Source organism: Meles meles, chromosome 18 (genome assembly GCF_922984935.1).
Source record: "Meles meles chromosome 18, mMelMel3.1 paternal haplotype, whole genome shotgun sequence".
In the NCBI taxonomy this organism is placed as follows: Eukaryota; Metazoa; Chordata; class Mammalia; order Carnivora; family Mustelidae; genus Meles; species Meles meles.
Genome location: NC_060083.1, coordinates 2,556,186 through 2,582,858, shown reverse-complemented (window position 1 = coordinate 2,582,858; position 26,673 = coordinate 2,556,186). Strand labels below are relative to the sequence as shown.

The window sequence follows — 26,673 nt, the reverse complement described above, 5'->3', positions numbered from 1 at the left end:
TGGAGATGCCCCCCAGCTGTCTTCTACACACAAAAGGTCCAGGCAAGTTGGGAAGGTGTTGCTCCCAGGCCTGGGACGCCGGCTTCCAGGAAGACTGAGTGCTCTGGGCGGGCAGGATGGGCATTTGGGAGCGGGCATCAGAAGGAAAGAGAAGCCTGCTCTTGGAGATCGGGCGACGCATCCTCCAGGTCCTGGGGGTTGGCGGCGGAAACACGGACAGGAAGCCCCAGGGATGCTCACAGAGGGAAAGGACCTGTCTTTTGTAGCACGCCTGCCCTCTCTTTGGAGTTTCTGCACCCCCCGTTGGACTCTCCCAATTCTTGATACAGCCTTCTCACCTCCACAGGGCAGAGGATGGAGCTGAGGGCTTGCGCGATGCTCTGCTCGCAGTGTGTGTGGGCTCCAGCTCCCTATGACTCCCGTCCCTGTGGCTCACACCGCCCTCTCCACGAAAGCAGCCGCCAGCGCCTGGGTCGGGGCCAAGCGCGCACCACTGCTAGCCCTCCTGCACCCCCCAGATGACACGAGGGCAGCGACCACCGCCTCCCAGCATGCTCTGTGCCCGGTGCCAGGGAAAGTCCCCGAGTGCCTTAGCTTTCTCTCTGCCAGGGCGCTGTCCGGCTTCCCAAGCACCATCAGACCTCAGGGGGTCTGATCCCTTCTGGGTCAGGCCTGGCACAGGCAGGGGCCCAGCAGAACTATGCAGGGGGCCTCCCTGCGGGCACGCCTCTCCTTTTATGCACAGGATGACGGCGAAGAACTTTCTGCAGAGGTGTGAGAGGAAGAACAAGAGCAGAGAGCGGTTCCTGACACCCCGATGGTCCAGACCCTTTAAGAGACTGCCGGAAGCACCAGACGGACCCTCTCCATGAAAGAGCACGCACCCAACACACAACCTTGCATGTAGTTTGGGCTTTGAACACCTCCAACCACGGCCGCCAGCACCCGGCCCTCCTCCTGACCTCCTGACCTGCGGGGCAGGCGAGGTATCCAAGGAGCGCACAGCAGATCAGCCCAGAGGCTAAACATGCAGATTCCCAGGCCCCGCCTCGGAGGTTCTCCTGTAGGGGGTCTGGGCCAGGCCCCGGAGCCTACGTTTTTAACCAGCACCTCAGATGACTTGCGCGCCGGTGCGCAGCGGACCCCACTTTGAGAAACCCGACTCGGGGGCTGAGACCCAACCCCCCAAGCTCCAAAGTTTCCCCATCTCGTCGGGCGCACCGGCCGCCTCCCCTCCCCTCCCCGCCGCCGGCCTCACCCTCGCGCGCGGTCGCGGAAGCGTCGGGGAAACCTGGCGGGGACCCAGAGCGAGGGCCCCCGGGGCCTGCTCGCTCCCGTCGCCAGCGCACGCGGCCCCCGGGAGGCGCAGCGCGGCGGCCGGCAGGGGGCGCGGTGCCGCGGACGACGCCGGAGGGGGGCCCCGGAGGCCGCAGCCCCGAGCCGAGCTGCGGGAGGGAGAGAGGCGGGAGTGCGGGGGAGGGGGACGGAGGCGGGCGGCGCGCGGCGGCGCGGAGCCGGGCGCGGGCGCCGGCGCAGGGGCGGGGGCGGGAGCTGGAGCCTGAGCCGGGGGCGGGGCGGGCCGGGGCGGGGCCGGCGGGCGGGCGGGCGGCGAGCGCCGGGGGAGCGCGCCCGGGGAGCGCGGAGGGAGGAGCGAGGGGAGCGCGGGCAGCCGCTCGCCCCCGCCCCCGCGCCGCCCGCGCGCAACAGTTCCCCCAAAGTTGCCGCGCGGGAGGCGGGCGCGCCCGGGCGGCCGAGGGGCGGGCGGGGGACGCGGCGTCGCGGCCGGGCGCGGGCAGGGCCGGCGGGCCGCGGCGGCATGGGCACCCGGCAGACCAAGGGCAGCCTGGCCGAGAGAGCCAGCCCCGGCGCGGCGCCCGGCCCCCGCCGCGAACGGCCCGACTTCTGGGCGTCGCTGCTGCTGCGCGCCGGGGACAAGGCGGGGCGCGCGGGCGCCGGCGCGGGGCTGCCTCCTTACCACCGGCGCGTCGGCATGGTCCAGGAGCTGCTGCGGATGGTGCGCCAGGGCCGGCGGGAGGAGGCGGGGACGCTGCTGCAACACCTGCGCCAGGTGAGCGCGCGGAGGGGGCGCGGGGGGCGCGCCGGCCCCGGGAGCGCCCCGCCCCTTGCCGAGCAGGCCGGGAGCGCCCAGGGCACCGCCCAGGGCCCCCTCTCGCGGGGATGTCGCGGGTCTGGCAGCAGGTGCCTCGGCTCTCCCGCTGAATTTGAGGCCTCGGGGCGGGGCGGAGGAAGGCTGCCCGGTGAGGCCCGGCTGAAGGGGACCTGTTGGAATAATGTCCCCCCTTCTCTCCTCCACAGGCAGAGAGGGAGGCAGGTCCCAGGGATGGTCGGAGGGAGCAGATGCGGGGAGGGATGCCTAGTCTGGATGCCAGGGCGCTTTTCTTCCTCTCCATCCGCTGACAGTCACCAAGGGTCCTCAGGGAATGCGCAGTCGTCAGTTTCCCCGGGGGGATTCCAAGGGCACAGCCCTGGGACTGGTGGAGTGCCAGTCCCGAGGTCATTTGCCTACCCGGGAGGCTTCCTGCATAGCTGTCGAGGTGGGAGACAGCTTTTATCTCCCCTGGCTTACTTTGACAGGTTCTCAGCCAGGAGCCTCTGCTGAACAGTGGAGAGAAGGGAGGGGGGAGCTGGCTTGATTTCCTTTGTGAGTACCGGGCTGCAGGAACCTGAGGTACTCTGCCTTCAGCCTGTTCCTGTCCCTGTTCCGTTGGCTAGGGACTGACTGCCGATCTGGGCAGTCCCCTTTGCTGCGGGGCTGCCCTGGGCAGATGCCATCATCCCCATCTCTGGCTTGTTTTCCTCCTGCACTTTCCTTTGAGGGAGGGGGCCCCCGGTCCATGGATTTTGTTGAGAGGCAGGAGGGTGCATCTCCTGCATCACCAAACAAGTTGTCTCGGCCCAGCTTCTGGGGGATGACCGAGTCCAGCCCCCATATTCCTCCTCGATTGACCCCAGCAATGGTGGATTCCACTGCAGACCTGGGAGGGGGGACCTCAGGTAGCCTTTCTGAAGTTTCTCTATCACTAATGAAAGAGGCTGCAGGAGCGCTGCCTCCTGGTAGGCGCTTGGAAAATCTAAGCAGACACACATCCCTCCGGGGTTTTGTAGCACCCTTCCCCCTCCCCCACTCCACAGACACACACCTTCTGTATCTGGTGCACTGTTACCGTGGAGTGTGTTCCCAAGGTGTGTGCTGCATAGGGAGAAGGAAGCAGGGGCTTGGGGACTTGAAAAGACATGGGGCTACTCCTCTTGCCTTCGCTTTTCCAAACAGCATCCAGCATGGTGCCTGAGATGCCTCTGGATCCCTAGGTTTTTTCTCTGAATTGAATCAGTAAGGAAAGATGACATTATGCAGGACATAACTTCAGCAGGCGTGTATTTCTCTGTCTTTTGAAAACGGGAAACCAGTGCATGGCTTCTCCGGAAACTCTGTTGCTTTCAGACAGAATGATGGATTTTCCAGACCGTCCTGTCCCATGGAGCACAGACAGTCAGATGGTTCTACTACTGATCGTGTGCTTTTCCCCCAGCACTGGGGTGGGTGCTTCAGGGGGTACAGAGGAGCAGAGAGGGCTGACAGGGGGGGTCAAGACAAACCCCGCTTCAACGGTAAAAGAACAAAGTCGAGCCAGCGTTCTCCAGGGCCATTCGCGTAGGGCCTGCAGGCGTCGGCAGACACCGTGGGCTCCTCCAGTCCCTCTGAAACTGAGTGTGATTCCACATCCAGAGGCTGAACCTCTCCCTGGTTTTTGGAGAGTAGGTGAGTTCCTGTGGCCTTAAGGGGTCCCTGAGACAGGGAACATTTCCTGGGAATTGTTGGTCTTGTCTGTGGCCTGACACCCTTCTTAGTGGCAGGACTGGGAGGGCTGATGGGGGCAAGCTGGGGTAAATCAGACTTGCCCCTTTTCTGTGAAAGGCACAGGATAACTTGCCTTCCTGCTCCTGTGTCAGGCTCCCTTGGCCTCTGGCTTGTGGGTGAGGTCTTCGGGTCTGTCCGGAATCAGTGAGGGGCCTCCCCGAGGGGCATGGAGAGCTACCCTGTTGCCAGGAACATACAGATCAGGGCTCCTCCCAGAGATGGTCATGGCCCATGAGCGGTGTGAGAGGGGAGCCCAGGGGTCCAAATGGCAATGAGAGACACACGCAGGCAGTATTCTAGGACCCTGAGGCTCTACAGAGGAATGTCGCGCTGGGTCTGTGCAAAGAAGTGGCTCTTTCTCCCAAATTGTGTTTCCTTTCCAGTTTGCTCCTCTAGTCTGGAGGTGGTGATGTTCAGAAAGGGAATGAGCAGCCACTGAGAGACAGGAAGACACCCCGGGCCTCACCAGGGGTTGGCCCAGCCCCTCAGGGCAAGTGTAGGTGAACGGGAACAGTAGGGACCCAAGAGCAGCGAGGACGGTCACAGCCCTGCGTTGCTTTTTTGCACAGTGCTTTCTCCTGTGTTTGAAAGCATGTGTTTGGCTGCTGGGTTTGGGAAGGTCATAGCTCTAGGGCTGGAGGAGACTTGGGATCTTAGACCCCTGTGCTTCTCAGCTTTAAGTCCTTAGCATTTGGAGCCCTGAATGAGCCATGGACATTCTTCCCAGACCAATGCACCAACATGTATGTACAGTCTTGTAAGAATTGCAAAGGGCTCGCCGATCCCAAGTTCAAGATCTGCTCTAGGCTGGCACCACGCTTCTCCCTCTCTGTGACTTGCTACAGGCTCAGGAATGGAAGCAGGGACCTCGGGACCTTGTGTGGCAGTTTGGGGTGGACACTGGCGTCACTCGCTTCTGAATGCCCCCCCCCCCCCCCACCTTCACCTCTGAGGTCTGGAGGGTGGTTTCCCTGATTGGAGACTCTCGGGTCAGTCTGTGCTCGTCACTTGCTGGAAAGGAATTAGGAGGCTGTACCTACTGCTAACTGAGCTGAACCCCGGGGTTCAGGCAGGATGCTAGGAAACTGCCCTGCACGAGTAGAGCCATCCCTCCTTCTGCAGGAGCTGTGTAATCGTGAGAAGAGCTGGGGCCCGAGGCGGCTTGCCTTCCAGTCCTTAGTCAGCTTTGACCTTGGACCCAGCAGATAACCTCCTGAGTTCTGTTTCCTGATTTCCCAAAGAATCGCTGGGGGACTGAGCCGAGCAGATGGTACCAAGAACGTGCAGTGGAGTTAGCTCTGCAAATCCAGATGCGTTGTCATGGTGATGATAAGAAACAAGAGACCCCGCCCTCCTTTGGGGCCAGCCAGGCTACCGGCAGGGTCTTGGCATCCTCTCTCAGGCCAGGTCCAGAGAGTTTCTGGATCTAGTCGACCTGGCCGGGGCTCCACCTGGATGGAAAGCTCGGGGCACGTTCAGAAATATTCTGTCCTGGGGAACACATGGAGACCAAAGAAGCCAGCTGTGGGTAGAGGAAGCCATTCCCCTCCCCATCCCTGGGCTCCATTCCCGAGGGCCTGCCCCTTCCCCCAGATGCTTCTCCCTAAGCCTTGGGCTCAGGCCTGCCATCTTTAAGGAGCCCTGGGAAAGAAGTGCCTTCAGGCATGGAGAGAGGGCAAAATGAGCCTCTCTGAGGCACACAGTTGCAGACTAGGTTGTTGGCTAGCTTCACGGGACGCTAGAATAAGGGGTCCGTCTCCCCAGGATCTACAAGGCTGAAATGGCCCTCCTCCTCATGTGCACCTGCCTCCCTGCCTCCCAGGAAGAGGGTCTGATTAGGTCGGTTTACTGCCACTCAGTATGGTACAGCCCTGCTGGGCAGAGCTCTCCCGGGGTTGGTCTGTGCAGTCCCGCCCAGTGGCGTGGCTTGGGCCTGGATCCCTGGTTCAGTCTGCTGGCTTCACTCTACACCTGGGGGAATGAGCCCCATCAGCTACTGCAAAAAAAAAAAAAAAAAAAAAAAAAATAGAACCCCCACCAGGGCCTAGGATGACTTGCTTCCCAGGGGTGCTGAATAGTGGACCAGCACTTAGAGGCTCCCTAGGGACCTGGACACTGCATGGGTGTTTCTTACCTGGAGTCAGAAAGATGAACAGAACAGCCTTGGAGGTCCCCTTTTTCCTCTGACACCCCACCTAAGAAATCTCTTTCAGTGAGCCGCTTGGAAGGCCACCAGACACCAAACGGGGAGCCCCCCGCCGCCCCTTGGCTTTGATCTGATTCTTCCCCCCGACCTGGAATGCCTTTCCCCGTTTCCAGTGAATGCCCCGTGCCTTTCCGAGGCAGCTTCCGTGTCAGCCCTTGGCTCTGAGAGTCAGTCGCCTTTTAGGTCCCACGACACTGGGGAGCAGTTAATCTGCACAGAGTTTTTCACCTGATGTAGATTTTGTTGGTCAGACCAAGTCACGCGCTTCCCGAGTGCGGAGACCCCGCCATCACCGTTGTCCCCGGCATGGTATGGAACCCCCGCAGGCCTGTGACAGTCTTTGCAGTCTGTGCAGCGTGAAGCTATGCATCACCACCCCTCCCCCCGTCACCGCGTGTTCTGGAAAAGCTCTCGAATCCCCAGCCACAGCTGGACATCTGCGAGCTTATCCACCGGGCACATCCGTATGGTCATGAGACCGCGTTTGCCTTCCGTGTGGCTGGGTGTCTGGGAGCCGTGTCCTCGGGGCCTGGCTGTTCCTGACAGCCTTCCAGGTGGTGGTGTTCTTGGAGAGAGGAGCGGCCCGGTGCCCAGGCCTCCGTGGGCGCCGCAGGGCTCCCATCCTACAGGTGCAGTGCGGAGCCTCTGCTGAGGTTTTGGGGGAGGGGAGCCGAGCCGGCAGGGAGAGCCCGGCCTCCCCGATCCTGATCAGCTGCTTGTGCTGAATCATGTTCCGTTTGTCCACAAAAGAGAAACCTTCCTTTTTAAAGTCCACTGCTCTCCGACTGGGCCGGGCGCAGGCATTTCCAGTTTATAAAGGTGCAGAAGGCGGGCGCGGCTGGTTTCCCAGCCTGGAGACGCAGCGGCCTCGGTCTGGCCAGCCACCACGGCACGGCGACGAGCTGGGCAAGAGAGCTCCTTCTTTCTGGAACAAGTGCCTGTCTCCTCAGAGATAACCAGCCTCTGCTTTGCTCTTTGTCTTCGGGGCTCCCAAAATACCCCGGGGTCCATCCACGGACTCCCCTCCTTGGTGTGCGGTGACCCACCCCGCCTTCCCCGATGCCGTTTCATCTCCCTGTGCTGTTTCCTGGGCCAGATCCCATAGATCCCTTACTGGGCATGGTGGGGTTTCAAGAAATCCTCATGGAATGGATCTCAAACTTCTTTTCAGGCACACTCCCCTCCAGACCGCTGCCCCTGGAACTCTCTCCCAGGAGCCAGCACGGTCTGGCTCAGACTTCTGGAGCGTTTCCACTCCAAGCATGGGGCCAGGTTATCCTTCCAGCAGCCCACAGAGCTGAGAGCGCCACTGTCCCCCTCCCAGTCCCAAGCTGCCAGCAGCGTCTCTGTCCCGCGCCACGCACTCCTCCTGTAGGTGAGGGCCACCTTGCAAAAGTCACCAGGGTGATGAGGGTCTTTCTCTGGCTTCCCCACCAGGATACGCAAGAGGGGGGGGTCATCGACTGAGGAGATCTCCTCCTTCAAGTGGGGATCTCCGCCAGCCATCTGCCCCCTCTTTCCCTCCAAGAGCAGCGCTGTGGGGGACCCGTGAGAAAAATGACACAAACAGCCGCGTGCTCCCTGCCCCCGCCCTGGCTGGCTGTACAGAGCCTCATTCATTAGGAGAAACTGGAGGGGTGGGCGAGGAGCCCAGCTGTCCGAAAGAGACTCAGTCAGGGTGTCCTGGGCTCACTGTCACTAGAAGAGCTGGCTGTCCTGATGAGGATGGTGACCTTGGCGCAGGGAGGGGAGGGCCCTCCTTACCACGCCTCTTCTCCTCCCCACCCCGCCCACCGGCCCTGAGCAGTGCCCACGTGGCTCGCCGGGAGCATTTCCCAGCTTTTTTTCTTCTTCTTTTTTTTTTAACTTTTATTAGTTCCAACTCCTGGCTGCCGTAGCCATATGGAGTTCTGCTGACGGCTGCTGCTCAAAGCCATGTGGCATTTTGCTGTTTCTAACTTTATCTTAAGCAGCGTAGACACAAGAGTCCCACTGGGAGGTTAAGGGGGTGTGTCAGAGCTCCGGGCCTGCGGGGGCGGCCTCGCTTGGGGCCTGGGGTCAGTGCCCACCTTCAGGCTGTCCCCTGCCCCTGCTCAGACCTCCTCGCTTTGGTTTCTCTTTGTGCTCCAGCTTTTCTCTCCCAGTCCTCAGGGCGGAGAAGCAGGCTCTTTGCCTCTTGTTTGTGGGCCCACCCCGGTCAGCTTCCTTCTGCAGCAACCCCCCAGCCTCCGCGGCCGGAGGCCAGAAGGGGCTGGTGGAGGTCGGGAAAGGGGATCTGCTCATTCCAGTCATCCACTGGGTACTCCGGTCCCTTGAGCCGGAGGTCAGGCAGTTGAGACACCCCTCCTGTCTGCATGTCGCTTTCTAGTCCATAAAGCATTTTCCCCATGTTTATTTTGCTCCTTGGATAGTCTTGGCAGGTTGGAAGGATATTGCTTACAGTAAAGAAAAAAGAAAAAGGCCTTTTTTTTTTTAATATTATGAAAGCACTGAATAATCATTGTAGCAAAAGATGAAAAGGCAGATGAGCAAAAAAGAAAACCGCGGGAATTAATTCATCTCCTCTACAACCGCAGGCCTGTGCCTCCGGACACTGTTCTAGGCACGGGAGAGGCAGCAGACAACCAAACCGCAGGCATGATGTTTCCCCACAGCGCTTGGAGGGGTCGTGAGGACCTGAGAGGCAGACCCTAGGGCAGTCACTTTAGCATGGCCCAGAGGAACGGCTCGGGAGGTGGGGGGCACCTTCCCTGGCAACCAGGAGCCCTTGTGTCTGGTCCCAGTTCAGACCTTACCTGCCCAGCTCCTTCCTTTCTTTGGACTGAACACCCCCGTCCACAGAAGGAAGGGGTGTCTGCCACCACTCAGGTTCCAGCCAGGCTCCCGCGGTTTCCGAAAGACCCATTCATTCCCGTCTGTGGTCACTTTATTTCTTCCAGGCCCAGAGCCAGGTGAACATTCATGCCCCGAGGTCACTCCTTTGTCCCCAACCCGTGGGAGAGAGCTGGGACACAGGAAGGGGCTTCGGGAGGGAAACAGCCCCCTGGGGCTCTGGGGTCAACCCAACACACCCACCCCCGACCCCTGCCCTGCCACGCTGGCCACCGCACAGGCCGGCCTGTCATGCACGCAACAGTCCTAGCTGACCTAGCCCTCCTTTGACAGAGGACAGTAGTCACACAGCATGGGGGGCGGAGGCCAGAAGGGGGGACCTGCAGACCTTCATGTAGCCGGGGCAGCAGTGTGTGACTAAAGACCAGTTTTGACAAGGGCCTGCGTTGTCCTGTGTTGTGCTGTGAGCCCAGGGTGCCACAAAGGAGAACAAGGCCCGTCCCTAGGCCTGGCCACGCCCTGCTGGGACCTGCTGCCTGTGGGACTCATTCAGGCTTCCCCTTCCCCGCCACCTCCTCTGCCCCAGGAGGCTGCCTGGGCGCCCCTCACATTGGCCTCTCCTCCCTCCCTCCGGTAGGCCCCTTCCTTGGTGCCTCTCTGCTGCCCCCAGATACCCAGACTCCAAGCCCAGGCAGAGCGGGGGAGGGGGGTTGTCCTCAGGGCAGGACCCCCGCCCAGCCCCTTCTGCATCCTGGGCGCAGTAGCTGGTCTCACCCAGCAGACCCTCCTCCTGAGCATCGACGGGGTGCATGGCCCCCGGACAAAGTGGGAAAAGTTGGGTCAGCCACGGTGCTCGTTTTTTAGAGGGATCAGAGGAGCATCGGTCCCGTGGGTGGTGGCAAGTGAGAGTAGGGCCGGCCGCAGCCGGTCAGAGGCTCACTCTGCCCGTTGACTCTTGCCACAGATGGAGGGAGGCTGGGGCTCCTGAGTGGATGCCCGCACCGAGCCTGGAGGCCGCAGAGAGCCTGCCCTCCCCGTCTGTCCATTTCCCAGCCGGGGCTATGCTTCACCTGCCCTGAGCGAACCCTCCCAGCAGCCCTGGTGCTCAGGTCTGCCCCCGCCCCGTGCCCTCAGCCTGGGTTCCCCAGGAGCACACCAGGGAGCTCCGGGTCTCCAGGTCTCCGGGTCTCTCTGCACCCCTCCAGACACCCCACCGCCCCAGGGAGGGCCGTCCAGGGAGGCTTGCAGGACACCGCCGTCCCACTGAGGGCCACCAGGCAAGGGGTAGGACCCCCAGGGAAGCCCTCCCCATCCACCTGCAGAGAGCCCGGATGCAGAGCCTGGGAAACCAGCTGTCTGGAAGCAACCCCCTCCCCCTTCCTCCATGGCCCTGCTGCTCCCAGTTCCGTCCTTGCTGTCCCCGCCTCCGGGCGCTTCCGGCTCAGGCCTGCGGAGAGGCAGGAGTCGGGCACTGGGGACAGAGACCCAGAAAACCTCTCAGACAGGGAGACCCCACGCTGGACGTCACCCTGGATGCTGGCCAGCACCCACCATACCGCAGCCAGCCGGGCCCACCTTGGGGAGGGTGGTCTGTGGTCAGCTAGGTGGCCCCAGAGAAAGAACGGGTCTTTCTGATTTTCACTCCTGGTAAATGGTCAGACTGGAACTGTCCACCCCGCTGTCCTGGAGGCCTCAGGTACAGGGCCAGGGCCCCCATCGCTCTGCGGATCGCCAGACTGCCTCGCCCCGCCCAGCCCGGTCCTGTCCTTCCGGACAGTGTCACCACCCGCGAACCACCTGACTCTGCTCCCCTCCCCACCCTCAGACCCCGCTCAGGCCTGCCACCCTGGGAGCTGTCCTTTGCACCTGCCAGGACCCAGGTGTTGAAGATTCAAACTCCAGGACCCTAGAGTAAACTCAGCGTGACTCCGGTGTGTTTGCCGAGATTGGTTTATAATCTCTTACTTAGGGCTCCTGATGGCCTTCCTGTGGGACTGTCACTTTCTCCCCGGGTAGGGAAGACAGTAAGAGAAAGCAGAAGCTCCAGAGGAAGAAGCGTGGGAGGTGCTCTAGGCCCACCTGGCACCCTGGCCTTCTGATGGGCCACCTTGACCATCTTGCCTATTGAGGTCCCATTGGCTCACTCCTGGCTATGATCCTGGGTCCCGGGCACCAGAGAACAGGAAGGGCTGGGGTTTGAATGTCCTTAGAGAACCAAAGGACTTGGATCTGTCCCTTGGTTCCTCCCCAGAGGAACTGGACAGAGAGAAAGGGGTTCCTGTGGTTCCTCTCTTCCTCGGCTGCCTTGGGAAACCAAGGACTTTGTTGGTATGGAGGCCATTCACTGAATCCTGGTGACCCAAGGATGCCTCACCATCTTGGCTTCTTTCAGTGAGATGTAGGGCATCTCCTTGCCCATACAGTTCCTTTGTAAGAGATAGAGGACACTCCCTGGTCGGCAGAGCCAGAGTCAGATCTTGGTGAGTTCAGTTCCACACGGACACCTTTGTGCAGTACACGCCCTGCTCAGCTGTACTTGGCAGCCTTGGCAAAAGGGCACACAATTTCAGTCTTTATCAGCTGAGCCCAGTCAGGAGCCTCATCCCTTGCCCACTCATCTCCTCAAAACAGCCTTCGCAAATCACCTAAGGCAAGGAATGGTAATGTGTCAGCCGCCACGTGATTTCTGACTCTGAGCCAGATGCTCGGCCTCTTCTTCCTAAATTGGAGAGTTAGAGCAGTTGGGCATCTTCTGTAAGGTTCTGGCTCAGCACTCCTGCCTCTCAAAGGGGGTCAGACAGAATCAAAAACATCCTGAGCGGGTCCGGAGCCAGACCCAGTCAGGAGCACCAACAGAGAAGCAGGAGAACCATGGTGTCCTTCCTGGCTGGGCTCCCATGGGCTGTGGTCCTTCCCGTGTCCCCGGAATCCAGGAATTCCCCTCCAGTTTCCCAGACTGTTTCCATTCCCGCCTCCACTAGTTCTAGGGGAAATAAGGTCTGGATGCTTCCCATCCCCTGTAAGTACCCTCCACATATCCCCATGAAATAATTCCATCCGATGTAGTTTTCCTAGGACGTGCCGGTGTTTGGAACTTTTTATTATTCTCAGCTGCAGACTTGTATTTTCCACTTCCTTCTGGAGTTGTGGAGTTTTGTGGTGGAAACACTTTGAGGCAAGATCCTTGCCTTGGGGTTTTCCAGACTGCTGGTGGCCCAGAGACCCTCAGGAGTGTGGAGGGTTACAGTTCTTGGATATAGAAACTAGACACAAAAGAGGTTACGGGACACCTGAGTGGCTCAGTCCGTTAAGCCTCTGCCTTGGGCTCAGGTCACCGTCCTGGGATCCCGAGATCCTGGGATCAGCCGCAGCAGGGTCTCTGCTTCCCTCTGCCCCTCTCCCTGCTCATGCTCTCTCTGACAAATAGATAAATAAAATATTTTTTAAAATGGTTCCAAGGTCCCTGTTCCAAGAATTCCCATCTCTCCAGAATTCACCTGCTGGTAGCGAATCCTTCACGCCGAGCGAGAAGAACAGACATGTTTTTGGTGTATGACGTATCTCAAAGAGAGGCTGGTGCATGAGCGAGGACCCAGAAGCAGGCACCCTGGAGGGGAGGAGGAGAGGGCCATGCCCAAAAAGGGGAGGGGTGTTGGGATGGAAATGAGAAACTGTTCCAGAAACCAGCAAGGGCTGGCAGCGGTTGCCTGGGTGGTTCAGTCAGTTAAGCGTCTGCCTTCAGCTCCGGTCGTGATCCCAGGGTCCTGGGATTGATTCCGCATGAGCTCCCTGCTCGGCGGGGAGTCTGTTTCTCCCTCTCCTCCCTGCTCATGCTCTTTCTCTCTCTCTCTCTCAAATAAATAAAATCTTCTAAAAAGTGAAATAAAATAAAAAACAAGAGGCCGGCCAGGAAGCCTGGAGGAGCAAGGGCGGTGGGTTGGACACAACGCTCCCAGGAGTCCTGCATGGGCCATGCTCTGGAGGGAGGAGGGCCACCAGGGGAATCCTGTGGGCCGATTGCAGGGATGCCAGGATGGAAAGAGAGGCCGGTCCCTCCTCGCTGGAGAGCTCCGAGCCTTCGCTGGGCCTGCGGCTCTGGCCCTCCCACCCCTAGCCACACCCCTCCCTCTCATGGTCCCAGGAAGCTGTGGACAGACTCAGTGGCCTCCCAGAAACCAGGCCAAGGCCCCCCTTCCTTTGCAGCCTCTGAGTCCCTCGGACGGATTCCTTCTTGCTGCTGCTGGTTGTGGCCCTGTTCCTTGTGTCCATGGGGAGAACGAGGCCCTGAGGAGCAGGGCCTGAGAATGGGGAAGGTTCTAACAGGCTGGGGTCCCTCCTGGGGGGTCCTCAGAGAGCACAGCTGTGACTCCCTTCCCAGGCCAGCCTCTGCCCTCCCCTCTGCCGGGAGAATGACTTGAGGCTTCTTAGTGACAGGTCATCGAAGTCACTGATTCTGCATGGAAGGTTCTCGGGGGAACTGGCTGATGGTGAGGTGCAGACCAGGCCTCACACTGGGCCCTGGGGGATCTCCTCCTTCCCTCTCTACACCACTTCCTGCTCAGAGTTGAGAATGAGCTGGATTCAGGCTGGATCCCTCCTCCAGCGTGACTCATCTCTGCTCACCCGGATTCTTGGAGGCTTTGCCTGGGCCTTGGCTCTGACCTAGAGATTTAAAGTGGTAAAGACCATCAGTTGGTTGTGATGGTTGCTTTTCTGTCAGCGTGGCTGGGCCATGGTACCCAGCACTGGTCAAACACCAGTCTGGATGTCACTGCTAACGGATTTTTAGATGAGATTAACGTTGAAATCAGTAGACTTTGAGTAAGGCAGGTGGCCCTCCGCGATGTGGGTGGGCCTTGTCCAATCAGTCGAAGACCTTGAAAGACAAGGCGGGAAGGAATTCTGCCTCCAGATTGCCTTCAGACTCAAGACAGCGACACCAGCTGTTTCCTGGGTCCTCAGGGGGCCACCCTACCCTACAGACTCCAGATTTGCCAGATCCCACAATCACATGAAGCAATTCCTTATCTCACACACACGTGCACACACACACCCTACTGGTTCTGTTTCTCTGGAAAATCCTGACTAATACCCTTGTCCTCTACGGGTTGGTGGCTAAAGAGAAGGAGTTAGAAACCTCGGGGGACTCGAGGGCCCTCCGGTCCCTGCTACTCGCTCACCGTATGAGAAAACCCTCCAGTCCTCAGCTTCTCGGTCTGAGAAATGGGCTGTTTCTGTGAACTATGTCCTACTTGGAAAGCAGGATGGTAGGAGCCAGAAGGAGGGTCTGAGTCGTTCCTCCATCCACCTCTTTGTCATTACCTACAGTTCCTTTGACAATGGACCAGAACCTTCATCTAAAAAACAGACAAAATTTACCACAGAGAGGGACAAATGCATTCACCAGAAAGCATAAACAACTCACACAGACTGTTTCCCAAGCAGAGAGATCAGGAGGCCGCTGGGACTGATGAGAAAGTGCTGAGAATTCTGGAATGTAGAAAAGCCAGGGGCCCTCGGGGACCCTCTGGCCCCAGGCTTCCTGCAGAATCCCAGCCCCACAAGATGCGGGGAAGTGGGGAGGGGCTCGGAAACTAAGTTTGGGAACCAGTGCAAATGTCCCCCCCCCCCCTTCAGAGAGTCATCAAGCACAGTAGCACACATGTCCTCGGGCAGGAGAAAGGAAATGGTGTTCCAAACCTCTGGTGTTCCAAACCTCTGGTGTTCCAAACCTCTGGTGTTCCAAACCTCTGGGGGCCAAGGCCCCCTTCCGCTCTCTCCTATCTTCTGCTCACTCTTCAGGAAGAATGAGCCGGTGCGATCCTCATTTGTAGGTGGGCTTGCTACCTGGTGGGGAGGGGGTGACTTGCCCGCAACCACAGCGACTTAGGGTCTAACCCCCGACAGGGATCTGGGGTGTCTCCTTTCCCACCCTGAGAAGAATCTAGATGGCTATGTGACCAGAGGGGGAGCAGACCAAACCCTTCTCAGGCCTGCTATACCTCCCAGCTGACTATATTTTCCTAAAGAAAAAATTATCTTTTCTTTGTGGGGGGGAGATCATATTTATTTAGAGAGAGAGTGTGTGAGCTGGGAGACAGACAGAGGGACAGAGAGAGAGGAAGTCGATTCCCCGCTGAGCACTGAGTTTAATCTCACGACCCCAAGATCATGACCTGAGCTGAAACCAAGAGTCAGATGCTTAACCCACTGAGCCCCCCACAGGAGCCCCCAGAAAAAGTATCCTTTTGATATTTATGTGTTGCTACGGCTGTTGCTTGGATTTTAATTAAATTACACTTGGCCACAGCCGGGCATCTGTTTCCAGGGCCCTGTTTCATGCAAAGAGTGTCATTCTGAAAGACTTCGAAGTTCAAATACAAACAACACACAATCGCGAAGCCCCCGGCCAGGCGAAGGGACAGGGACCGCCCAGCCCGTGCACCCTGGTGGGGAGGGCACGGGTCAAGGTTGAGGAGGGCCAGCAGGCCAGGATGCGGGACTTCAAAACCCTGCAGGGGCCAAGTGGCCTGCCCAGGAGGAACAGGAAAGTCACCAGACACCCCTGAGAGACCAGAGAACCCCACTCCTGGCCCCTCACCCCTCAGCCAGGCGGGCACATTGGGCAAGGAGGGTGCATGCTGACGCCCACACACACACACCATGCACACACCACATACACACATACATGCACACCCAGACACACATACATCTATAAATGTGTACACACATTCTACGTGCATTTACATCTACATGCGTACACATGTATACAGACACATGCACGGACTACTTGTGGGTGCTTGGGTTTCTCAGTTATTACTATATATATATAAATCTTATATAAAATAAGATTTTATTTATTTATGTGACAGATTTCACAAGTAGGCAGAGAAGCAGGCAGAGAAAGAGGGGTGGGGCAAGCAAGCTCCCTGCCACTCAAGCTCCCTGCCACGCAGAGAGCCCGATGCAGGGCTCGATCCCAGGACCCTGAGACCATGACCTGAGCCGAAGACAGAGGCTTAACCCACTGAGCCACCCAGGTGCCCCTGTTTGTTTTTTAAAAATTTTATTTATTTATTTGAGACAGCATGAGAGAGAGCAAGCATGAGCAGGGGGAGTGGGAGAGGGGGAAGCAGACTCCTCACTAAGCAGGAAGCCCAACATGGGGCTGGAGCCCAGGACCCTGGGATCATGACCTGAGCCGAAGGCAGCCGATTAACCAACTGAGCCACCCAGGTGCCCCAGAATAATGGTATTTGTAAGTTAAACATAAAATTGTAGTGAAACGGTAGGCTTTAAGATTACCACTTCAATATATTAAGTAGTAGGGGCGCCTGGGTAGCTCAGTGGGTTAAAGCCTCTGCCTTCGGCTCAGGTCATGATCTCAGGGTCCTGGGATGGAGCCCCACATTGGGCTCTCTGCTCGGCAGGGAGCCTGCTTCCCCCACCCCTCTCTCTCTCTGCCTGCCTCTCTGACTACTTGTGATCTCTGTCAAATAAATAAAATCTTTTAAAAAATAAAAAACAAACAAACACCATTATTCTGCTGATAAATCTAGTAGATTTAAACCATTGCATTTTAGGGTGGGGGGCTTAGAACTTCAGTAACCAAATCTATGTAGATATATCTTAGTGATGTTACTGATTTCACACATCCAGCTTTCTTAAGTTTATGAACAGCCTTCCTAAAAAGCAGGACCCTCCCCAAGTTCCTAAACAGTTCCTAAAATTTAACAGATTAAGCCTATGACGAGGGCGAATATTAAATTCTCTTGAACATTGTTCTAAGTAGGCTCCTCGCCCAACATGGGGCTCGAACTCACAACCCTGAGATCAAGAGTCACACACTCCACGGACTGAGCAGCCAGGTGCCCCAGGTGTTTTGTTTTTGAGTAGGCTGTGTACCCAAAGTGGGGCTTGAACTCGGTACTCTTGGAACCCTGAGATCAAGAGTCACATGCTCTCCTGGCTGAGCCAGTGAGGCGCCCATAAACATTTTGAAACTGTCCCAAACTCCTCCAAGTCCTCTCTGAGCCTTCTGCCGGAAATTGTAAGCCTAGAGTCCATTACTCAGTAACCCATCCTAAATGGGAATGGCCCGGCTCATCTGTTAGGGACTGTAACGTATCTAAGCCTCCTAAACATTACAAATGTATCCGATACCAGATGTGTACGGTTCTGAGTTTATCTGCACTTGACTTGCTTCCCTATCTCCCAGTTGAGTTCAGCCCTTCCTGGGTTAAGGACACTTTGTTGCTGCAGAACAGTTTTGCTCTTGGGAGCCCAGGAGCCCAGGGTCTGGTTGCTGGGGCTGAGACACCTCAAGTACCACCTGCAGGTCTGACCCTCCCCCCCTTCCCCTCTCTCTCCCTGTCCTAGCACTGCCCAGCCCCAAACCCCGCCTTCTCCTCTCTCTTGGAGTCTGCCTATTGTTTAGATGCTATCTGTTGCTTCGGATTCCGGGTTTTTCCCCCATTTTTCCTGTCCTCAGGGTCCTACCTCTTGCAGCTATTCTGGGCATCTTCTGGAATGGGACACACTCTCACACCCTGGCTCCGTGACTCCTGGATCTCACGCCCAGGGGGGTCACACTAATGATGAGAATCACAGGGAGCCAGAGAGAAGATTCCTTAGCGGCTACCTTCCCTACTAGCATGGAAATCCTGCTACAGTGGCGCTGAGTGATTATCTCTCTGCTGCTTACATACCTCCAGTGACTGTGAGCTCACCATCTGTATTTTTAAAAAATTATTGTGGTAAAGTATACTTAACGTAAAATTCACCATTTTCAGGGTGCCTGGCTGGTTCAGTTGGTGGAACATGCAACTCTTGACCTTGGGGTGGTGGGTTTGAGCCCCATGTTGGATGTAGAGATGACTTAGAAATAAAGTCTTTTTAAAAAAATCACTATTTTGGGGCACCTGAATGGCTCAGTGGGTTAAAGCTTCTGCCTTCGGCTTGGGTCATGATCCCAGGGTCCTGGGATCGAGCCCTACATCGGGCTCTCTGCTCAATAGGGAGCCTGCTTTCTCCTCTCTCTCTGCCTGTTTGTGATCTCTATCTGTCAAATAAATAAATAAAACCTTTAAAAAAAAATTTAAAAATCACTATTTTAAAAGTTCTTTCTCACATGGAGCAGGGAATCATCCCACTCTAGGTGGTCCTACAGGGAGCATCTCTGAACAGCCAGCCCCACCTTGAGGAGGAGATAGCGAAGGAGAGTGTGTCGGGGATACATGCCCCCAGAGAGGACCCAGGGCTGGTAGAAACAGGAAGTAGATTTCTGAGGACAGTGGTCCTGGGTTGTGCACAGCTGCAGGGCTGGATGAGGGGAGGGGGCCCAGCCCCCTTGCCCTCCTTAGTGCATCTGCTGGGGAAAAAAATGCCTCCTCTGTTTTGATTGGGCGTGTATTAGTTTCCCGGGGCTGCTGTAACAAAGGATCACCAACTTGGTGGCTTAGAACAACAGAGATTGATTCTCTCACAGTTCGGAAGGGCAGAAAGTAGTCCAATGTTGGTCAAGGCGTTGGCCCGGCCGGGCTCCCCCCAGAGGCTGTAGACGTGATTTCATGGTTTGCCTCCCCAACCTAGGAATGCTTTCCTCCAGTCTCTGCCTCCGCCTTCCTGTCACCTTCTTCTCTGTGACTCTTAGAAGGACACCGGTCGTTGGATTTAGGGCCACCTGGATAACCCAGGCTGATCTCATCTTGAGACCCATGACTTAACCTAGTCGGTAAAGGCCCTTTTTCCCACCGAGCTAGCATTCACGGGCAGCAGGGACCAGGAATGTGAATGTGTCTTCGGGGACCCACCGTTGGCCCTGTCCAACCTCCATCTCTTTCTCACACTCGGTGTGGACACCCACCCCAGCGGCCCCCTCCATCCCCTGGGGGCTATTTTTTTAAATTATTTTTTTATTATTTATTTGGCAGAGAGAGATCACAAGCGGGTAGAGAGGCAGGCAGAGAGAGAGGGGGAAGCAGGCTCCCCGCTGAGCAGAGAGCCCTACGCGGGGCTTGATCCTGGGACCCGGAGATCATGACCTGAGCTGAAGGCAGAGGCTTTAACCCACTGAGCCACTCCCCTTCCTGCTTCCTCCTCAATTCTTGTCTTCCCTGAGCCAGCAGGTGCCTGGAGTCTGCACCAGGCCCCCATCCTTCCCTCCAGCTCTGGCTCTGGAGACGTTCTGGCTCCTTTCCCTGGAGGCTTCCTGGGGCTGCATTTCCTGGAGGGCACCTGATAGTTCCCTTCCCTCCCCTGGGAATCCCCTGGAAGGCCAGCCAGAATGTCATGGGGGTGGGGACACAAGACCGGTATAGCCCATGAGGCCAGTATTCCCATCCCCTCCCTCAGGCGAACCCGCCTCTGGTGTCTAGGGAGCCAGGTGGGGGGTGGCGGGAGGAGGAGCCGGTTCTGCTTCCTGCTTGCCCTCTGGACTCTTATTAATCTCCTTCTGGCGGACTGTGTTTGATTACAACCTCATTAAGCAGCTTTGCACATGCGGGCTCTGGTGGTTTCCGTGTTGAAGCTGTCTACCTGGGCTGGTTAATATTCAGAGCTTGCAACCTTCCTGCTTGCCGGCTCTGTTGCTGCAGACGCTGTGGAATCATGCCTGGAGGGGAGAGACCGAGGCGAGCTAATTTCCCGTGGGGCCTTCCTTTTGGGAATGGGTTTAGAACCTCGATTTGAAAGGGAAGGGGGTGGCCGTGGTTTAAAATAGCGCCTGGCAGCTTCCTGTGCGGCTTCGCCCCCCCTTCCCCTAAAATACCTAAGAAGATCTGCCAAAAAAAAAAAAAAAAAAGATGAAAAATGCTGAAAACAGAGACAGGTGGACAGTCTGGGAGGAACCTCCTTTCAGTGTGAGACAGGCAGAGCGGCCCCCGGCTTCCTGAGATGGATCTGAGGCCTCCCGAAGGAAGGAGGGAAACCCCTTTCTTCCTCCGTCTGAGACTTCATTAATCAGGAAGTCAGGCAAATGTCCCTTTCCCACTCAAGTGGTGATTTGGGGGTAGAAAGAGTGGTGCTTACAGCCTTCCCATGGCACGGCCCTCCCCTGCCTCCAGGAGCCCCCGGGGAGCAGGGAGGAGGCGGGGGAGGGGAGATATCCCTTCCCAAGGTCAGAGTCACGTTGGCTCAGTGTCCAAGGCTGGGCTCTGAGCTGGCTTTCTCAGCAGGCCAGAGCCGGAGGAGGTGGAGTGGACTCTTACCCAGGAAGCAGCCCTGGGACAAGGTCAAGATTCCTGTTACCGATTCCAACGCATGGGCGCGGTTTTCCACCAACAGGCACCACACCCCGGCCCTAGCCAGGTGCCCTGCAACTCAGCCCCATTCTGACACTGTCCGCCTGGAGACAGAACCCCCAGATCCACAGGGTGAGGGCTCGGGTGCTACAAGACAGATGCCAACTGAAAGTCCAGATTGTCGCCTTTGCTTCTGACCCACGGACTGTAGGTTGGAGGTTCCCCCGATCCTCTCCTGGGGTTCGATTAACTTGCTAGCGCCGCTCATAGAACTCGGGGAGACAGTGTACTTACTTGATGACCATGTATCACAGAGGATACAACTCAGGAACGGCTACGTGGAAGGGACTCGTAGGGCAGGGGACGTTCCAGCCCTCTAACCGCAGCAACCAGTCCTCTTCACTAGATGATCCAGGGGGTTTCCAAAAGCCACCTCATTAGCATGACAAGACACTTGTGTCACTTTCATCACTTACGAAGTTTCAGGGGTTTTAAGAGCTCTGTGCCAGAAATGGGGACAAAGGACAAATATGTATTTCTTCTTATAAATCACAGCGTCTCCCACGAGGCAGATGATAGACATGGATCTTGCTAGATTGTGCCGCCTTCAAGGGTGAGCAAGTGACGGGCGGGAACCCTGGTGTAGGGTACATGAATTCTGTGGAAGCTGAACCTTGACCTCTGCAAATGATCTATAGCAGGATCCGGAAGAAATGAACTTGGTGGGAAAAGAACAAAATGCCGGGGCGCCTGGGTGGCTCAGTGGATTAAGCCGCTGCCTTCGGCTCAGGTCATGATCTCAGGGTCCTGGGATGGGGTCCTGCATCGGGCTCTCTGCTCTGCAGGGAGCCTGCTTCCTCCTCTCTCTCTGCCTGCCTCTCTGCCTACTTGTGATCTCTCTCTCTCTGTCAAATAAATAAATAAAATCTTAAAAAAAAAAAAAAAAAGAACAAAATGCCACCAGAAGGGGCCAAGCCGAGATGGGAAAAAACGAGAGGGTGAAGTGGAAAGCGAGATTAGTGAGAAAAATACGCATTGCAGGGGAGCGAAATGCCAGTCCACTTGTGGTCCTTACTGGAGGCAGTGGGAGCTGAGCCTCGTGCTGTGGAACAGGAGCTCAAGACCAGGGACAAGGAAGGAACGCGCAAGACTCTCCATCTCAGGGTTGTGGGTTCAAGCCCCACGCTGGGTGTGGAGATGACTTAGAAACAGAATCAAAACAAATAAAGAAACGGGGGCGCCTGGGTGGCTCAGTTGGTTGAACAGCTGCTTTCGGCTCAGGTCATGATCCTGGTGTCCTGGGATCAAGCCCCACATCAGGTTCCTTGCTGGGCAGGGAGACTGCTTCTCCCTCTGCCTCTGCCTGCCTCTCTGTCTGCCTGTGTTCTCTCTCTCTCTCTCTGACAAATAAATAAATAAAATCTTTTAAAAAAATAAAATAAAATAAAATAAAAGAATAGGGGCGCCTGGGTGGCTCAGTGGGTTAAAGCCTCTGCCCTCAGCTCAGGTCATGATCCCAGGGTCCTGGGATCGAGCCCCACATCAGGCTCTCTGCCAGCGAGGAGCCTGCTTCCTCCTCTCTCTCTGCCTGCTGCTCTGCCTACTTGTGATCTCTGTCAAATAAATAAATAAAATCTAAAATAAATAAATAAAATAAAAGAATAAATGATAAAATCAGAAGACTCCGGGAGCCAATGTTGGTTTTCCCGATGAAAAGACGGGCTGTGAAAAGGTTTCGCGTTTGGAGATGGGAAGACGGGCAAACGGCGGCAACAACTTTTAAGAACCGAGTGTGAAACAATTGGCCGGATGCACATGCCCCCCTCTCCCGATGCTGCCTCATACCTCCAGAAGGTGTCTAGGTTTGCCTTCCTGGGTCTCTTCTCAAATTGTTACAAAATACACAAAACATAAACTATACCATCTTAACCATTTTTACAGGTCAATGTTGGGTGCGTTCGCATTGTCCTACGATCCGCCTCCAGAACTTTTGTCATGTTGCAAAGCTGAAACTCTGTACCGGTCAACACAAACTCCCCATTCCTTATGCCCCTGAGCCCCTGGGAGCCACTGTCCTACTTTCTGCCTCTGTGAATCTGGTGGCTCTTGGAACGTCATATAAGTCCTACTTATTGCGAGGGACTTATTTTACTTAGCTTGATGTCTCAAGGTTCACCCAGGGTGTGGCTTATGTGGGATTTCAATTCCCTTTTGTGACCGATTAAGATTCCTTTGTGTCAACCACGCTTTGTTTCTCCATTCGTCTGCGGCTGGGTTCTTTCCACCTTTCAGCGGCTGTGAATAGCGCTGCTATGAACACAGGTGTGCAGGGGCTGGCTCGAGTCCCTGCTCTCGGTTCTTTGGGGGACTGTGTGGTTATTCTGTTTTCAGTTTTTTGAGGAAGTGCCAGACTGCTTTCCGCAGTGACTGCATCCTTTTACATTCTCATCAGCAAGCGGGAGCGGTCCAATTTCCTCCCGTCTTTACTAACACTTGGTATTTTCCAGGTGGGGAGGGGGTTGATCTAAGATCCGGATCAGCCAGAGATGTTGAGTTGGTTTGTATCCGAGAGGGAAAGGCTGGGTGCTGAGAGGGTTGGCAGCATGGAGAGGTGACGCTGAAGGGCATTTGGGGGTCAGGGGAGAGATTCTGGGAAGGGATTTTTGGAGTTTTGAGGGGTATCCTGTAGGGATGCCCCTTTGGTGACTTTGAGAGATTGTTATACAGACAGAAATGGGTTTTTAGGTCCCCCTATTTGCTGAACTGGTGTTTCCAGGAAAGGGGCAGTGTGCTGGGCTGTCCAGGAGAGGCAGCTAGAGGTTGGTGGCAAAACCATCCTGTGGACCTGGGGCAGAAAAAAGCAGCTAAAGACAAGCATCAGCTGACCTCAGAGTCATCTGGGGCGGCCATGCCAAGGGCAGCCAAGGGATGAGTAGCAACTGGGGCATTATCTACCCAGATCATCTGCAGGTGTGATTTCATTCCAAAATAGTTTTGGAGACACCTGGGTGGCTCAGTTGGTTAAGCATCTGCCTTCAGCTCAGGTCATGATCCCAGGGTCCTGGGATGGAACCCCGCATCAAGCTTCTTGCTCAGCGGGGAGCCTGCTTCCTCTCTCCCCCTCTCCCCCCTGCTTGTGCGTGCTCTCTCTGATAAATAAGCAAAATATTTTTAAAAATTTGGGGGGGGGGGCGCCTGGGTGGCTCAGTGGGTTAAAGCCTCTGCCTTCGTCTTGGGTCATGATTCCAGGGTCCTTGGATCGAGCCCCGCATCGGGCTCTCTGCTCGCCGCTCGGCAGGGAGCCTGCTTCCTTCTCTCTCTCTCTGCCTGCCTCTCTGCCAACTTGTAATCTCTGTCAAATAAATAAATTTAAAAAAAAATCTAAAAAAAAAATTTTTTTTTTGGATAGGGTAGAGCTCAGAAAGCAACCCCCCCCCATGCATTCCTTCAGAGAGGAAAACTCCTCCAGCCATGCGAGAACACAAAGGACCGGTATGTGTCCAGTCATGGGAAAGTACTGAGGACAGGCAGCAAACACACCCGCTCAGTCCCCAAATCTGGTCCAGACCTGAATGCAGAATGCCAAATCGTATTGTCCACAGAGTAGTTTTAACATTTAAATTAAAAAAGTAAGAGCAGAAATTGGATCGCCAGTGGTCGCCCCAAAGACCAAGCAGGGGATGGAGCTGGTGGGCTGACAAGCATGGAAATTCCCAGTGACCCTCTCTTCCAGCCCCGGTCCAGGTCCTATGGACTTGGTCCCCAGGGTGCCAGTTCTCCAGAGCCATTCGTCACTAAGTTGAAAGTCTGGAGTCAGTCTCTTGGACTGATGTTGCTCCTTCTCCCAGACACTATCCAGGGGTGTGTGGGGAACTTCCCTCAGATCAGCCCTCAAGGGGTCAGGGTAACTCGAGAAAGAAGGAATGCTGCTATGTATAGAGTAGGAGTTTCCCTGGGACCCAAAGGGAAGGCTTGGGGCAGATAAACCCTTCCCAGAGGCTCCCAGCTCCTAACCCAGCTCCCCAACCCTCAGGTTAGCCCCTTTCTCCCAGAGCACCCCATTATTCTAACCCTGAAGTTCTCAAATTTCTTTCAGTATCAGGATTTCTTCATACTCTCTGTTTATTCTCTTTTTAAAACTGAGGGGTGCCTGGTTGGCTCAGTGAGAAAAGCAAGCGACTCATGACCTGGAGGTCATGAGTTCGAGCCCCATGTTGGGTGTAGAGATTAAATAAACCTTAAAAAAAAAAAACCTGAGATATAATTGATATTGTATTATTTAATATATAATTACTGTGTTTATCATTGAAATACAATATATGAAATTGAGATGTCCTTTCAATAATATTATATAATAATTGTATGTTTCAGGTGTACAGCTTTGCTTTGATACACCGATGTGGCCGTATGCCGTTGGGTTAGCGAACACATCTGGGGATCACATAGTTGTCATTTCTTCTAGCGGTGGGAACAGTTAAGATCTAGTCTCTTTGGAGGGCTCCTGGGTGGCTCAGTGGGTTAAGCCGCTGCCTTCAGTTCAGGTCATGATCTCAGGGTCCTGGGATCGAGCCCCTTGTGGGGTTCCCTGCTCCGTGGGGAGTCTGCTTCTCCTTCTCCGTCTGCCCCCTCCTCCCTGTTTGTGTTCTCGCTCGTTCTCTCGCTCTCAAAATAAGTAAATAAAATCTTTTTTTTTTAAGATTTTATTTATTTATTTGACAGAGAGAGATCACAAGTAGGCAGAGAGGCAGGCAGAGAGAGAGGAGGAAGCAGGCTCCCTGCGGAGCAGAGAGCCCGATGTGGGGCTCGATCCCAGGACCCCGAGATCACGACCTGAGCCGAAGGCAGCGGCTTAACCCACTGAGTGAGATCATCCAGTATTTGTCTTTCTCTGTCGGACTGATCTCATTAGCGTCTTGCTGTCAAGGTCCATCCATGTTTTTGCAAATGGCAGGACTTCTTTTTTCTCACAGTGGAATAGTATTCTATCTTTTGTATATATTTATTTACCGCAGTTTCCTTGTCCATTCCACCATGGATAAACACTTAAGTTGCTTCCGTCTCTTGGATATTGGGAATAATGCTGCGGTGAACATGCCGTGCATGTAGCTCTCCAGTGGCCTGTTTTCATTTCCTTTAGATATATATGCAGAAGTGGGATTGCCGGATTGCATGGTAGTTCTCATGGTAGTTCTATTTTTAGTGGTTTTATTTTATTTTATTATTATTATTTTTTTTTTATTTTTAGTGTCGAGAAACTTTGTGCCCTTGAAAGTCACTGAGGACCTCAAGGAGAGTTTTTCTTTATGTGGGTTAAATCTAGTGGATGGATGCCAGGTACTATATTAGAATTTGAAACAAAAGTATTTTACAGGTGTCTGTATTCATTTTGGGGGCGCCTGGCTGGCTTAGTCGGTAGAGCATGCGAGTCTTGATCTCAGGGTCGTGAGTTCAAGCCCCACACTGGGCATGGAGCTTACTTTAGAAAAAAAAAAAAAAAGATTGATTTATTCATCCTTTTAAAATTAATAATCGTGTGTGTGAAATAAACTTTTACAAAAATAACTATATTTTGCAAAAGAAAAACGTTTTTCCCCCATAAGAAAAGCCTTTCACTGAGGAGTGCGACACCGTTTCACACTTCTGTGGATGTCTTTAATGTGTGGCTTTAAAGAAGACAGCTGGACACGCACGCCCGCCGCTCCTGCTCTGGGTGTCTGGCGGTGGCTTGTTTTGGTTGAAGTCTGCGAAGAAAATCTAGGTCGCGCTGACAGGTCATCGGAGAAGAGGACGTCATCGGAGAAGAGGACATCACAGGCCCCTGAAAGGGACTAGAGACCACACTTCGAGAAACGCTGCTCTAACGGTGATCTGTGTGGGCCTCTGCTCACTTCGTGGAGGGCCAGTACCCCAGCTTCAGGCCCATCATCTCTCTTCCCACTGGAACAAGTCCTTAAACCTGATTCTTCTCACTCAAGTGACATGGGGACCCCATAGGCAAGGTGGCATGGGCTGGCCGTTGGCCCCCTTGACCCCCTGCAGGTGACACTCTCCAAGCAAAGTCGTGTCCTGCAAAGACCCAGACACTCCTCCCCACCGCCCTCCTGCCTGCTCCCCACCTCCCGCCACCCCCCAAGCAACAGCTGAATGACCCCCGACAACAGCAGCCCGGGGAGCTGGGACCACTGTCAGCGGGCCGGGAGCCCAGAGTGACCACGAGGGCAGAAGGACACGGAATGGGGGCTCTGGGGAGAACATTCTATGTCTTCCCAGACCTGCCCCAGGCTCCGGGGTTCACAAAGAAGCTTTTCTTAGTCCTCCCCAGATGGAAGGTCTCTACTGGCCTAGAGAGGAGGGGAAGGGGGAGACGGGCAGGGCTGGTAGGCAGGCAAGAGCCCAAGCAGTCAGCCAGGCTGGGGTTTTCAAACTTCGCTTTGGCCTCAGAACTAGATTGGGGGTTGTTTTGTTGGTTTTTGTTTTGTTTTGTTTTTAAAGATTTTATTTATTTATTTGACAGA

At 55.5% G+C, this 26,673-nt stretch overlaps 1 protein-coding gene across 1 annotated transcript in view; it reads left to right on the top strand.

Annotated features, from left to right (window-relative positions):
• Positions 1-1,690: 1,690 nt before the first annotated feature.
• LRRC75A (leucine rich repeat containing 75A) overlaps positions 1,691-26,673 on the top strand; it is a 42,611-nt gene continuing 17,628 nt past the window's right edge. Inside the window, exon 1 of the mRNA XM_045984055.1 lies at positions 1,691-2,068. Within this exon, the coding sequence (XP_045840011.1) occupies positions 1,817-2,068 (252 nt within the window). The 5' untranslated portion in view covers positions 1,691-1,816. The remainder of the gene's footprint in view (positions 2,069-26,673) is intronic.